At 41.5% G+C, this 15,134-nt stretch overlaps 1 protein-coding gene across 1 annotated transcript; it reads left to right on the forward strand.

Annotated features, from left to right (window-relative positions):
* Nucleotides 1-2,616: 2,616 nt before the first annotated feature.
* Nucleotides 2,617-14,601, forward strand: LOC143628309 (subtilisin-like protease SBT1.7). The gene is made up of 2 exons (XM_077097938.1): nt 2,617-3,803; nt 12,814-14,601. The coding sequence occupies exons 1-2, from the start codon at nt 3,074-3,076 to the stop codon at nt 14,382-14,384; spliced, it is 2,301 nt and encodes a 766-aa protein (XP_076954053.1). The 5' UTR covers nt 2,617-3,073; the 3' UTR covers nt 14,385-14,601.
* Nucleotides 14,602-15,134: the final 533 nt, after the last annotated feature.

A 15,134-nucleotide genomic window follows, 5' to 3' on the forward strand; every position in this document is an offset into this window, starting at 1 on the left:
ATATGTATGGTGAGAATAAACGAAAGAAGAGGTTTAGCTCTGTACCTCAATAAACGAATATAGAAAAATCAGTTGGGAACAAGGGGACCGCAAAACTGGAACATTCGTTGTTATGTAGTTCCTTGAAGCTATTATGTAGTTCCTAATAGCTAAACAATAAGAGATGTACATGTAAGGAGAAAGTGAGAGATTTCATTAATAAAATATATATTACAAAGAGGTACATGATATATATATATATATAGTAGGAAAACTTGGCGATAAAGTTAATCTATATTAGATATTGATAACCACAGTATTATATATTTATAACAAAAAAACAAAGATAACAAATTTTAGTTGGGATTTTAACAAAAAGCTAGTTTAAATAATGTTTACTAATTTAATCAATCGTTTGTAAACAAAGTTCGGTTGTTATGGTTACAACCTGTTGGAGTATTTGTCATTATATTTCAAATAGTTTGGTTTATTTAAATAAGCGAACCGATAAACTTAGAAGAATTAAAGTGTCTAAACGAGTGGTTTGGTTTAATCGGACTCGAACCCGGAACTGGGTCGGATTCGCTTCCAACAAACCATCAATGTATAAAACATAAGTAAGTTCATAAAAATCAAATTGCAAAACAAATTTGATAATTCAATATTAAAGAATTAATAATTCCCAAATTAAGAACATTAGCGTCTAACTTGATTAACCAAATTGAAGGCCAAAACACCTCAAATCAATGGATTTGATTAAGGGTTTTGTTTCAACATACCCGGAAAATGAAGTAAAAGATGAAGATTGATGCTTCGGTTCCTCTTTTGTGTTTCAAAGAGTGATGAACACCAAATTAGAGAGAAAATTCATGAGGAAGATGTGAAATCGAAGGTAAGGGATGAATGAACGTAGGCAGAAGAGGTGGGCTTATATAGGAATTTGTCTAGGGTTGCATTATAATGATTACTTGTGAAAGATTAGGTTCCTATTCAAGTCTAAATGAAAGATTATGTAAATAGGTTTAATTAAAGCATATCTTGAGGATAAAGTTTAGGTACTATGCTGGAATATGCATTAGAATACTCTAGAAGTCAGTTAAACGAATTAAAATGAAGCTTGGAAGGGATTTGGGGAATCAATTGGCTTGACACACAAATTTCAATTAGCTGGTACTGTATCACGACGTACAAGATAGACACGTGTCGTGTAGCGCGACCTAAATCAAGAAATTAGAAACCTAAAACCCGTCGCATGTCGCTATGTACGATATGAGAGTGAATCCTATCACGTATTGTAGCAAGGAGATTTTCATAGATAGTTTGGTTTTTGACAGTTTTGACCCCGATCACGACTTTGATTTCATTCAATAATAACACAAAATACGTGAAATTGGGTTTGCGAGATATTCCAACAATATAAATGAACACAATTCGATATAATTAAGGTAGAATAAAAATTTCTCATTAACAAACAAAAATCTGAAAATTTTAAACGGGTCATGTTTTCGGATACATAGGGAAAATTTATCACCACGTACAACCTTAACTGTAAGCATTGTGGTATGTTCATCACTTGTAGTATCAATAAAAATATAATTTTTACTCTTTTTTAAACACTTAAGCTAAAAACCAATTCAAAATCTACTTACCATAAATGGAGTACCGGTTGAACAATAGAAGATACTCCTCCTCATGTAGACGAACCCTCAAAAATCCACCAACCATTACACATAAACAACCTCCAATTTGAAGATACAGAGTGTGCATGACTTTGATTCTTCAACTATAGGGTTGAATGTGGCGAATAGATGAGAATCCGTAGGGGGAATATCTCACCCTATGGTTCAAATCGGTTTTACACAAACCTCGAAGCAAAAATCAACCTCCTACCCTTTTTTGGCAATCATCCAAACGTTTGACTAGACAGCAAAGGCAATTGTAAAAAAAACAAAAAAAAAAAAACTCACTACCGGGGTGATACTTGCGAAAAAACCTACCACATGGTCGATTCTAGAAAAACGCATCCCGCCAAAGGAGTGATTTTTGCACTTAACTTTTATTATTATTATTATTATTATTATTATAGAATAATTAATGTCGGGTAACCTATTATAGATTCATATTACTGTTCGTTAACAAATAACCATAGTATCAGTTGTTCACTAACATTGGCATAGCCATTGTGACGATTCTACAACAACGGTTACCTGGCATTTAGTGTGTCTTGAATGTACGTAAACATCTATATTCACCAAGTTAATTGATCAAATTTGTTAATTAACCATGTAATTGTTGTTCATTATCATTCATATGCACAATCAAATTTATTTTGTGTTCTTGATATCCACTGCAATAAAATCATTAAGCAACAATCAATTGAAAGCATCAATCAGATATCCGCTGCAATAACTTTTTATTTAAACCAAATAAATCGATTTCTCATTAAACTAACGATTACGATAAAGTGGCAGGCAAAAGGGGCTACAAGTTGCGTCGCAAAATGTTAACTACGAATTCTAACAAATAGCTTAATTCCATGAACCAACTTTCATCTATTCACAGTATCAAATTATCAATAACAACAAAAAAGGAAGTGAAATTGATATATATAACTCCGGTAGCGCTGGTCATTGAAACAGAATCGGATCTGATACGTAAAACTGTAACAAGGTGTCCCTAATTTCAGTTCATCCCTCTGGAACAAATGGAAGTTGAACCTTCAAGTATCTAACCGTAAGCATCAAGTTATATCAAGGAATCTAGTAGACTTTTCTGTCATTAAGCAGCCAAACTGTTAAAGCTAAAACACGACAATCAACCCATCAATACCAAGAGTGAGATAATAAATGAAAAGTCCATATGGTCAATCTTCTTAATTGTTCGTATTCTTCGTGGATAACTAATAAGTGGTTAAGTGGTTATCATCATTTATATCCCCAGAACCCAGGTTATCATAATGGCCATACATACAAATCTAGACTTTATGGTCACAATAAGATTATCATCTCCTTAAATAGCATGCATCTAACTTACGGCAATTCGAACAACATATTTGAGATATATTTGTCGTCATTATACAACATATTCGAGCCAAATGGCACAACCTTTGAATCTTTGTTTCGTGTTCTTTATTTTCATTTCCAGAGTCATTTCAATCACGTCTTCATCCTCTTTAGATGATCATCAAGCTTACATTATTCTTATGGACAAATCAGTGATGCCATCACCCTTCCTTGATCACCATGACTGGTACACTTCTGTATTGTCTTCACTTTCAGATGAAGTTCGAGCTAAGCATCTCTACACATATAACCATGTCATGGATGGATTCAGCACAGTCCTCACCAAGTCCCAGCTCAAGCGGCTTGAACAAATGCCAGGCCATCTTGCAACGTTTGAAGAGACACTTGGCAAGCTTCACACGACTCACACACCGAAGTTTTTGGGACTAGAGAAACATGCTGGACTATGGTCGGTTTCTGATTTTGGTGAAGATACGATTATTGGCATATTCGACACTGGAATTTGGCCCGAAAGTGAGAGTTTTCAGGACGACGGAATGTCGGGAGTGCCTTCTCGTTGGCGTGGAGCTTGTGAAGCCAAAGGTTTCTGTAACAAAAAGATTATAGGTGCGCGTTCGTTTAGCCAGGGGATGAAACACCGAAAGGAAAAAATCTCAACAAAATATGACTATGATTCTCCTAGAGATTTTTATGGGCATGGAACACATACATCTTCAACAGCTGCTGGTACTCTTGTTCAGTCTGCTAGTTATTTCGGGTATGCCAACGGGACTGCCACAGGGATAGCACCTGTGACACCCGGTAAATTCCCAATCCCTTAAACCAAGTAATCAACCTAAATATTAGGTAATTATGTTATATGCGCCTTGCGCGAGCGCGTCATATTAGAATCAGCGCGTGCATTTGTTATATGCGCCTTGCGCGAGCGCGCCATATTAGAATCGGCGCGGGTATTTGTTATGTGCACCCTGCGCAAGCGCACCATGTTAAGAACCTGCGTGGGCATATGTTATATGCGCCATGCGCGAGTGTATTGGTTTTATGTTTCTATAACTTAATGTTGTCTAATGGGCTGACCGTCTCGCATGATGCTAAGGCGGGTGCATCCCAAATCGTCTATGCGCGTGCGGAAGGGGAACTAACCTCCCCGCATGGCGGGAACATTGAGAGCTAGTTTGTCTGAAGCTCCAAGATGGAATTGACTTCAACATAACTGATCACTATGTTGAAATACCAAGACCACCTGGAGAATCTACAAATGAAACTCAATGTCCCTGACTGCGAGAAGGTTACGCACCTACCCGCAGCAAAGAAATGTCCTTCACGCAGAAAGCTATGCGCACCAAGTGATACGCGCAGAACACTTAGTCTATTCTCCAGATGTAAGGAGATTACTCCCGCCCAAAAGAAAACAGTAGCGTGTTTCAGAGATTTTCCACTTTTTACTGTACACTGACAAAAGTACCTGAAAAAGCACACTGTAACATGAAAAGTCAACTGTCAGCCACCCTATTCTCACCAACCCCAGACCTGCATGTCCTGACCAAATCAAATCAAAATCTTTTATCCACTACTCCACTTTTAAATAAATAATAATAATTTCCATACTTTATCATCATTACACCTAGATATGAAAAGATTACAATCCCCTAAAGCAAGGGATTGTGTTCCCTTGAGTTTGCCTATAAATATGTAACCTAAATTATCACCCAAGCACACTTCAAACTTCTCTCTTAAGAACTGCAAACTTGCACTAAACATCTCCCAAGCATCCGTTATTTTCAATTCCGTTCCAGTTACTAGACCTTCAATTCAAAGGCCAACACCAAGAAAACCCGAATCTCGATTAATCCCTTAACAAGAACCACATGTGAGTCTCACAGCCCCTATTTTCACTATTTTCACTGTTTTTTTAAACTGTTTTCGGGGCGAGGGACACGTACTTAAATTACGATTTATCATGTTATACTTACAAGTTATGCAAACGATTGTGTTTAAATTATGTTTCATGATGAGCAATGCAAACGGTTATCTATGGTTTACGATGTATGTGCGCCAGAATTCGAGTAAGTGATCACTTTACCATTGGAACTCTTAAGGGTAGGGACTGCTGGTTTGATCCGCCCACTCGTAGGGGTCGCACCTCTTACACAGACGAGTGCCTAGTATGGTCATGGGGCAGTACTATGGGTTTGAGCCCGCTCGTAGAGGTCGCTCCTCTTACGCAGACGAGCGCCTTGTTTTCCGGCACAACGTCTGCGCGTAACCCGCGGGACGGTATTATTCGCTCGTAGTGGCAGCGCCACTTACACAGACGAGCACGGTTTTTCAGATGTGTCCGCGCGTAACCCGCGGGACGGTATTACTTGTTTCGCTCGTAGTGGCAGCGCCACTTACACAGACGAGCACAGTTCCCAGAAATGTTCGCGCGTAACCCGCGGAACGATTTTATCAGAATGTGTTGATAGAACTATGTTTTACCAAGCATGTGTTTTAATGATGCTATCAGAATTATGTTTCAGAATGATTTTTATCAAGATTATGATGCAATACGATTTATCAAGTTACTAAAACTTGTGAACTCACTCAGTTTATACTGATTCAAATGTTTTACGTGTCTTTCAGGAGATATCTAGGTAGCGCTTGGAGTCACACTTAGAGCACCTCACGCTGAACATCTAAAACTAGCTTTTTGGAAGATTTTAGTTCTATCCCTTCGATGCGCGTGGTTGTTCCCGCCGCGCAAGGGGATATGGCGTGGAAATCTTCAACAGTTTTTATACTTGGATGTTTTTATGTAATTTTTAAACAATGTAATGTATTTGTATTAAACATTTCATGCGCAATGAAAATCTTACTTTGAATGTTTGCAATGGCCCGTGCTTAATTATCAATCCCCACTCGCGCGCGCCCGGCTGTTTCCGCCGCTCAGGGCCGGGTGTGACAGATTGGTATCAGAGCACTGGTTATAGCGAACTAGGAAAAGAAGTTTTAACCTAGACTATAACCGTTGGGGAATCGCATGAAATATTTTTCAAAGAAAATATTTTCAAAAGAAACTATACACACACTTAGGAACACGGGTCACACAGTGTCTAGTGAATAAAGATAAAGAACATTATGTGCTCAGAGTAAATGCGCTAAGTTTAAAATATTTTCGTTCTCTTTTAAAGCGAGAATGCCTCCGACTAGAGCCAAGGGAATCACCATGACACCCGAGGAACTCGCGGAAATAATCGCGCAGGCGATCGCGACACATGAGGCCAGCAAGGCCGAATCAAGTCAGGGTCGTCAGAACGAGACCCCAGAACCCGATTCAGGAGCCTTGGATAAAGGATGCTCCTATAAGACATTCATGGCCTGTAGGCCTTGGCCATTCAAGGGTACCGAAGGGGCCATTGGGCTCTACAACTGGATTGACAAGATGGAGACAGTTCTCTCCATTAGCAGATGTAGTGAGAACCAGAAGGTCCTTTACGCGACATGCATGTTCCAAGAAGCAGCTTCGTCTTGGTGGAAGCTTCAAGTGAAGACTTTGGGGCGAGAAGTTGCTCTTCACAAGACCTGGGAGGAACTGAAGGAAATGATGATGAGAAAGTTCTGCTCTCGCGCAGAAATCCAGAGTCTGCAGCAGGAATTCTGGAACCACACCATGGTAGGAACGGATATCGACGCCTACAACAACCGGTTCAACGAGCTTTGCCAGTTGGTGCCAGACATGGCAAACACGGAGGAAAAGAAGATCGAGAGGTATATTTTTGGGTTACCTCCTGTTGTTAGGGTTCCGCTCAACGCCGCAGCGCCTCCAACCTTTGATGAGGCGGTAGCGCGGGCCATCACCCTTACAAGGGATACGGTCCGTGCGGGTATGTTGACTACGCGCGGAAACGAGCAGCGAACCTCTGACTCCAAGAGGAAATGGAACTCTCACCACCGAGGGTCCGACTCCAAGCAGCCACCGTTCAAGAAGCAGGAAAGCGCAAGGGTTTACGCGATCCAAGCCGCGGAGCCATCAAGGAAAGGATACAGCGGGCCTTACCCATGGTGCAACAAATGCAAGTTTCACCACGAGGGTGAATGCGCGAGCGTCACGTGCGCCAAATGTAACAGGCCAGGGCACAAGACGGTGAATTGCCGTGCTAAAGAAGCTGGAGCCAGTGACAACTGCTACGCATGCGGAAAGCCAGGGCATTTCAGTCGGGATTGCCCGCAAAGGGGAATCCAAGCTCGCGGGAGAGCTTTTGTGATCGGCGCGGGTGAAGCTAAAGAAGAGCCGAATGTTGTAACCGGTACGTTTTTGCTTAACGGCCATTTTGCATCTGTCTTATTTGATACTGGCGCTGACCTAAGTTTTATATCTGCTGAGTTTAAAAACTCCCTAGGCTTAGCAACCAGTAGGCTAGACACGCCTTATACTATAGAACTAGCCAATGGTAGGCAGTTATGCGCGAACGAAAGAACTGAACAATGTGTTATAGTCATGGGAGGTCACGGGTTCAATATTAACTTGTTACCAATAGACTTGGGAAGTTTTGACATTGTGGTAGGTATGGATTGGTTAGTCGAAAACCGCGCGGAAGTTATTTGCCATGAGAAGCAGGTTCGGATCCCACTGTTGAACGAAGAAACCTTGGTAATTCAAGGGGAAAGAAGGGGAGTTGCGACGAAACTGATTTCGTGCCTAAAGGCGCGTAAATGCCTAAGGAAAGGGTGCTACGCCTTCCTGGCGCATGTAGTAGAGAAGAAAGGAGATGAGCGAAGAATTGAAGACTTACCAGTAGTGCGCGAATTTCCAGAAGTTTTTCCTGAAGATTTGCCCGGATTGCCGCAGCCGCGACAAGTAGAATTTCGTATTGATTTAGTCCCAGGAGCTGCGCCAGTAGCTCGAGCGCCTTATCGATTAGCTCCATCTGAGATGCAAGAGCTATCCAATCAGTTACAGGGACTATTGGATAAGGGTTTCAAACGCCCAAGCTTTTCGCCTTGGGGAGCTCCAGTACTGTTTGTTAAGAAGAAGGATGGTTCCTTCCGGATGTGTATTGACTACAGGGAGCTGAACAAGCTGACAGTCAAGAATCGGTACCCCTTACCAAGGATTGACGACTTATTTGACCAGTTGCAGGGATCCAGTTATTATTCAAAGATAGATCTACGGTCAGGATACCACCAACTTAGGGTCCATGAGGAAGATGTGCCGAAAACAGCCTTCCGAACTAGATACGGCCATTATGAGTTCTTAGTGATGCCTTTCGGGCTAACTAATGCGCCGGCTGTATTCATGGATCTGATGAACCGCGTGTGCAAACCATACTTGGACAAGTTTGTGATTGTGTTTATAGATGATATTCTGATTTACTCTCGGACCAAGGCCGAGCATGAGCAACACCTGAGATTGATTTTGGAATTGTTGAGGAAAGAAAAGTTGTATGCGAAGTTTTCCAAATGTGAGTTTTGGCTTAGAGAAGTTCACTTTCTCGGTCACGTTGTAAACGAAAAAGGAATACACGTTGATCCTTCCAAAGTCAAGGCCATCGAAAACTGGGAAGCGCCAAAAACCCCAACTGAGGTGAGGCAATTCCTAGGACTAGCTGGCTACTATCGACGCTTCATTGAGAACTTCTCCAAGATAGCTCTACCACTGACCGCGCTAACTCAGAAAGACAAGAAGTTTGTTTGGGGCGAAAATCAGGAAACAGCATTTCAAATGTTGAAACAGAAGTTATGTAGTGCGCCAATTTTGTCTCTGCCCGAGGGGACGGATGACATCGTCGTTTACTGCGACGCTTCACATCAGGGACTTGGATGTGTCCTTATGCAGCGAGACAAAGTCATAGCGTATGCCTCGCGCCAACTCAAGACCAATGAAAAGAACTACACAACGCATGATCTGGAACTTGGAGCGGTTGTCTTCGCGCTAAAGATTTGGCGCCATTACCTCTATGGTACAAAGTGTATAATCTTTACGGATCACAAGAGCCTTCAACATATATTTGATCAAAAGGATTTAAACATGAGGCAACGAAGATGGGTTGAATTGTTGAATGATTATGATTGTGAAATAAAGTACCACCCTGGAAAGGCGAACGTGGTAGCAGACGCGCTAAGTAGGAAGGAGCGAATAAAAACGCTACGAGTCAAGGCTCTAAGGTTGACCTTTCGCGCAGATCTCCCTACCCGCATCCGAGACGCTCAGCAAGAAGCCTTGAAACCAGAGTTTGCTAAAAACGAATCCCTTAGGGGTATGATTAAGAGTTTGGAACTTAAAGAGAACGGCAATTTATATTTCGCTAACCGCATATGGGTCCCTCTCAAGGGAGGATTGCGCGAGCAAGTATTAAACGAAGCTCACAAGACTCGGTATTCCGTACATCCTGGCGCAGACAAGATGTACCAAGATGTTAAAGCGCTGTATTGGTGGCCCAATCTTAAAGGCGCCATCGCGACGTATGTCAGTAAGTGCCTGACGTGTTCGAAGGTAAAGGCTGAATACCAGTAGCCGTCGGGGTTACTTCAGCAGCCAGAAATTCCCATGTGGAAGTGGGAACAAATCTCTATGGACTTCATCACCAAACTGCCAAGGACACCTGGGGGTTATGACACAATCTGGGTTATCGTAGATCGGCTAACTAAATCAGCACACTTCCTGCCGATCAAGGAAACCGATAAGATGGAAAAGTTAGCCCGATTGTATATTCGAGAAGTAGTTTCAAAACATGGAATCCCAGTGTCCATCATTTCTGATAGAGATAGTCGGTTCACATCAAGGTTTTGGAGATCGTTACAAGGAGCTCTAGGTACTCGCCTTGATATGAGTACAGCTTATCATCCTCAAACGGATGGGCAAAGCGAGCGAACAATCCAGACATTGGAAGATATGCTGCGCGCGGCGCGATCGATTTCGGAGGTAGCTGGGATACTCATCTCCCATTGGTTGAATTTTCTTACAACAACAGTTATCACACAAGCCTCAAGGCTGCGCCGTTTGAAGCTTTGTATGGGCGCAAGTGTAGATCCCCACTGTGCTGGGCTGAAGTGGGTGACAAGCAAATGACTGGTCCAGAATTGATCCAAGAAACAACAGACAAGATTTTTCAGATACGGGATCGCCTTAAGACAGCACGCGACAGACAGAAGAGCTACGCAGATGTGCGAAGGAAACCATTGGAGTTTCAGGTAGGGGATAGAGTACTTTTGAAAGTCTCTCCATGGAAAGGAGTCCCCCGTTTCGGCAAGCGAGGAAAGTTGAATCCGCGCTATATTGGACCATTTGAGATCCTGGAAAGGATCGGTCCGGTTGCTTATAAACTCCGTTTACCCGCCGAACTCAGTGGAGTTCATGATACGTTTCATGTGTCCAACCTCAAAAAGTGTTTATCTGACGAAACGTTGATTTTGCCGTTGGAAGAGATTCACATCGACAAACAGCTGCACTTCGTAGAAGAACCTATAGCAGTAACCGATTGGAAAGAACAAAAGTTACGCAGAAGCAGAATCAAGTTAGTAAAGGTTCAATGGAACTCGAGGCGTGGGCCTGAATTCACTTGGGAAAGAGAAGACCAGATGCGCAAGAAATACCCACACCTCTTTCAGAACATGGCTTCTGCCAGCGACGTCTCCTAAATTTCGGGACGAAATTCTCTTAACAGGGGGAGAATGTGACACCCGGTAAATTCCCAATCCCTTAAACCAAGTAATCAACCTAAATATTAGGTAATTATGTTATATGCGCCTTGCGCGAGCGCGCCATATTAGAATCAGCGCGTGCATTTGTTATATGCGCCTTGCGCGAGCGCGCCATATTAGAATCGGCGCGGGTATTTGTTATGTGCACCCTGCGCAAGCGCACCATGTTAAGAACCTGCGTGGGCATATGTTATATGCGCCATGCGCGAGTTTATTGGTTTTATGTTTCTATAACTTAATGTTGTCTAATGGGCTGACCGTCTCGCATGATGCTAAGGCGGGTGCATCCCAAATCGTCTATGCGCGTGCGGAAGGGGAACTAACCTCCCCGCATGGCGGGAACATTGAGAGCTAGTTTGTCTGAAGCTCCAAGATGGAATTGACTTCAACATAACTGATCACTATGTTGAAATACCAAGACCACCTGGAGAATCTACAAATGAAACTCAATGTCCCTGACTGCGAGAAGGTTACGCACCTACCCGCAGCAAAGAAATGTCCTTCACGCAGAAAGCTATGCGCACCAAGTGATACGCGCAGAACACTTAGTCTATTCTCCAGATGTAAGGAGATTACTCCCGCCCAAAAGAAAACAGTAGCGTGTTTCAGAGATTTTCCACTTTTTACTGTACACTGACAAAAGTACCTGAAAAAGCACACTGTAACATGAAAAGTCAACTGTCAGCCACCCTATTCTCACCAACCCCAGACCTGCATGTCCTGACCAAATCAAATCAAAATCTTTTATCCACTACTCCACTTTTAAATAAATAATAATAATTTCCATACTTTATCATCATTACACCTAGATATGAAAAGATTACAATCCCCTAAAGCAAGGGATTGTGTTCCCTTGAGTTTGCCTATAAATATGTAACCTAAATTATCACCCAAGCACACTTCAAACTTCTCTCTTAAGAACTGCAAACTTGCACTAAACATCTCCCAAGCATCCGTTATTTTCAATTCCGTTCCAGTTACTAGACCTTCAATTCAAAGGCCAACACCAAGAAAACCCGAATCTCGATTAATCCCTTAACAAGAACCACATGTGAGTCTCACAGCCCCTATTTTCACTATTTTCACTGTTTTTTTAAACTGTTTTCGGGGCGAGGGACACGTACTTAAATTACGATTTATCATGTTATACTTACAAGTTATGCAAACGATTGTGTTTAAATTATGTTTCATGATGAGCAATGCAAACGGTTATCTATGGTTTACGATGTATGTGCGCCAGAATTCGAGTAAGTGATCACTTTACCATTGGAACTCTTAAGGGTAGGGACTGCTGGTTTGATCCGCCCACTCGTAGGGGTCGCACCTCTTACACAGACGAGTGCCTAGTATGGTCATGGGGCAGTACTATGGGTTTGAGCCCGCTCGTAGAGGTCGCTCCTCTTACGCAGACGAGCGCCTTGTTTTCCGGCACAACGTCTGCGCGTAACCCGCGGGACGGTATTATTCGCTCGTAGTGGCAGCGCCACTTACACAGACGAGCACGGTTTTTCAGATGTGTCCGCGCGTAACCCGCGGGACGGTATTACTTGTTTCGCTCGTAGTGGCAGCGCCACTTACACAGACGAGCACAGTTCCCAGAAATGTTCGCGCGTAACCCGCGGAACGATTTTATCAGAATGTGTTGATAGAACTATGTTTTACCAAGCATGTGTTTTAATGATGCTATCAGAATTATGTTTCAGAATGATTTTTATCAAGATTATGATGCAATACGATTTATCAAGTTACTAAAACTTGTGAACTCACTCAGTTTATACTGATTCAAATGTTTTACGTGTCTTTCAGGAGATATCTAGGTAGCGCTTGGAGTCACACTTAGAGCACCTCACGCTGAACATCTAAAACTAGCTTTTTGGAAGATTTTAGTTCTATCCCTTCGATGCGCGTGGTTGTTCCCGCCGCGCAAGGGGATATGGCGTGGAAATCTTCAACAGTTTTTATACTTGGATGTTTTTATGTAATTTTTAAACAATGTAATGTATTTGTATTAAACATTTCATGCGCAATGAAAATCTTACTTTGAATGTTTGCAATGGCCCGTGCTTAATTATCAATCCCCACTCGCGCGCGCCCGGCTGTTTCCGCCGCTCAGGGCCGGGTGTGACAGCACCGAAAGCCAAGTTAGCAATGTACAAAGTTGTATTCTTCAACGACTCATATGCTGCAGCAGCAACTGACACACTGGCTGCAATGGATCAAGCCATAGAAGACGGTGTGGACCTGATGTCTTTATCGTTAGGATTTGATGAGACACCGTTTTATAAAAACCCTATTGCAATTGGAGCATTTGCAGCTATGGAAAAAGGGATCTTTGTATCTTGCTCAGCTGGTAATGATGGCCCTTATGCTTACAGTATCTACAATGGAGCTCCATGGATCACTACCGTTGGTGCAGGCACAGTAGACCGAGATTTCGCTGCTTATATTATACCAGGTGATAAGAACTATGGGACTCTAATCGGGAAATCGGTTTTCCCGAAAGATCTGCTGGTAGAGAAGGTGCCAATCTACTATGGATATGGGAACAGAAGCAAAGAAACTTGTGCATACAACTCCCTTAATCCCAAAGATGTTAAAGGCAAATACATTTTATGTGACGATTATGTAACAACTTTTTATGAACTCAGAACCATTGGAGCTGCCGGAGCTATCTTGAGTTCAGACCGCGGTAAATTTTTTGGGCCAGAAACCTTCAGATTTCCGTTTGTTGTACTCAAACCGAAGTTTGGAAAACTATTAAAGAAGTACATAATCAACACTAAGAGTGCGAGTATTAGCGTTAAGTATGGTGAAACTTTATTGGGTGTTAAGCCAGCTCCACAAGTTGCAGACTTTTCATCAAGAGGACCTAGCAACCAATCTCCATGGATCCTAAAACCTGATATTTTAGCTCCAGGAGTCGATATCTTGGCTGCGTGGGCACCAAATAGACAAAGTGCACAAATTGGAGATGATTACTTGTTCAGTAATTACAAGCTCGATTCAGGTACATCCATGTCTTGTCCACATGTGGTAGGTATTGCTGCGTTGCTAAAATCAACCCATCGTGACTGGAGTCCGGCTGCAATCAGGTCTGCAATGATGACAACAGCCAATATTCTCGACAACAACAATGGCATACTCCTGGATTTAAATAGCGGGAAACAAGGGACCCCTCTAGATTATGGTGCCGGGCATGTTAACCCAAACAGAGCCATGGATCCTGGTCTGGTTTACGACATTCAACCACACGATTACATAAACTATCTTTGTGCAATGAACTACACCAAACAGGAAATTCGAATCATTTCGAAGAAAGCCAAGATTGATTGTGCAAATGCGACACTGGATCTTAACTACCCTTCATTTATTGTAGTTTTAAACAATACAAAAATCACTCGTTACACTTTTCAAAGAGTATTGATGAATGTCGGGACGCCAAGTTGTTCTTATCAAGGGAAGGTTAAAACTCCTCCTAGGGGTATGAATGTTGTTGTCAAGCCTTCTATGATATTTTTTACACAAAGATATAGTACAGCCAAGTTTGAGGTCATCGTTGATGTTGATATAAGTGGTGATGCTACGACCAAGGATGGGTATTTTGGTAACTCTGGATATCTAAGTTGGCACGAGGTGAATGGAAGTCATGTTGTTCGAAGTCCGATAGTATCTGTAATTGCTTTTGCCGTGCAAACTTAAGTCCTTGAGATCAAGAAGTGTCAACGAAGTGGCTTTACACGCATACAAGCTTTATATACAAGTTTAAAAAAATACTGCAATTCTAAATAGAATGTATTCAATTAACTAATGGGTTAAGTGTTTGATTGATGAACCTCAACGTATCTCATATTTATTTTTGTCTTGTTCATGTAAGATACATTTATAAATTATCTTGTCTTTCCGTTGTGTTTCAAATCAACCCAATAGAGGACCTATAAAGTTGTATCATACTATCATATGGGTCAGAAATTTATCACTACATACTAGCTTATGTAAAACTTTTCATGATCCTATCGTGTCGCGTAGGGTTGGGCTACATAGTAAAAAAATAAAACACGAGACTAAAGTTTGAAAGAGAACAAAAGTACATCAAATCTTCATTAGATATGAATAGTAAAATAAAATATTCCTACAATTGCTATCTACATGTTTTTTTAACCTACAAATTACGTTATTTATTAAAAGCATTCTAATGGAAGTTATACAAATTTCGCTCAAATTCTCATCACCAACCCGAATAAGAAAATTGTACGTACTTGATATGCCTCTTTGCTGAAAACATCACTTAATAAATAATTTTAAAAAAAGAATATAGTACTATAATTTTAAGATTTGACTTCATTCTTTAAAATAAAAGGGGTTATTGGATTTTGATAATCCTAACTTTAACAAATTGTCAGGATTAATCCTCCCAACTTTGATAATATTTACATGTTTCAACATTGAAAC

The sequence above is a fragment of the Bidens hawaiensis genome, unplaced genomic scaffold, assembly GCF_021521415.1.
Source record: "Bidens hawaiensis isolate Kalapana, Puna unplaced genomic scaffold, B.hawaiensis_p1.1 tig00004868_1, whole genome shotgun sequence".
Classification (NCBI taxonomy): Eukaryota; Viridiplantae; Streptophyta; class Magnoliopsida; order Asterales; family Asteraceae; genus Bidens; species Bidens hawaiensis.

Coding starts and splice junctions, on each gene's coding strand:
- LOC143628309 (XM_077097938.1), top strand. CDS start 3,074: ATGGCACAACCTTTGAATCTTTGTTTCGTGTTCTTTATTTTCATTTCC. Junction 3,804..12,813: donor GATAGCACCTGTGACACCCG/GTAAATTCCCAA, acceptor CGGGTGTGACAG/CACCGAAAGCCAAGTTAGCA.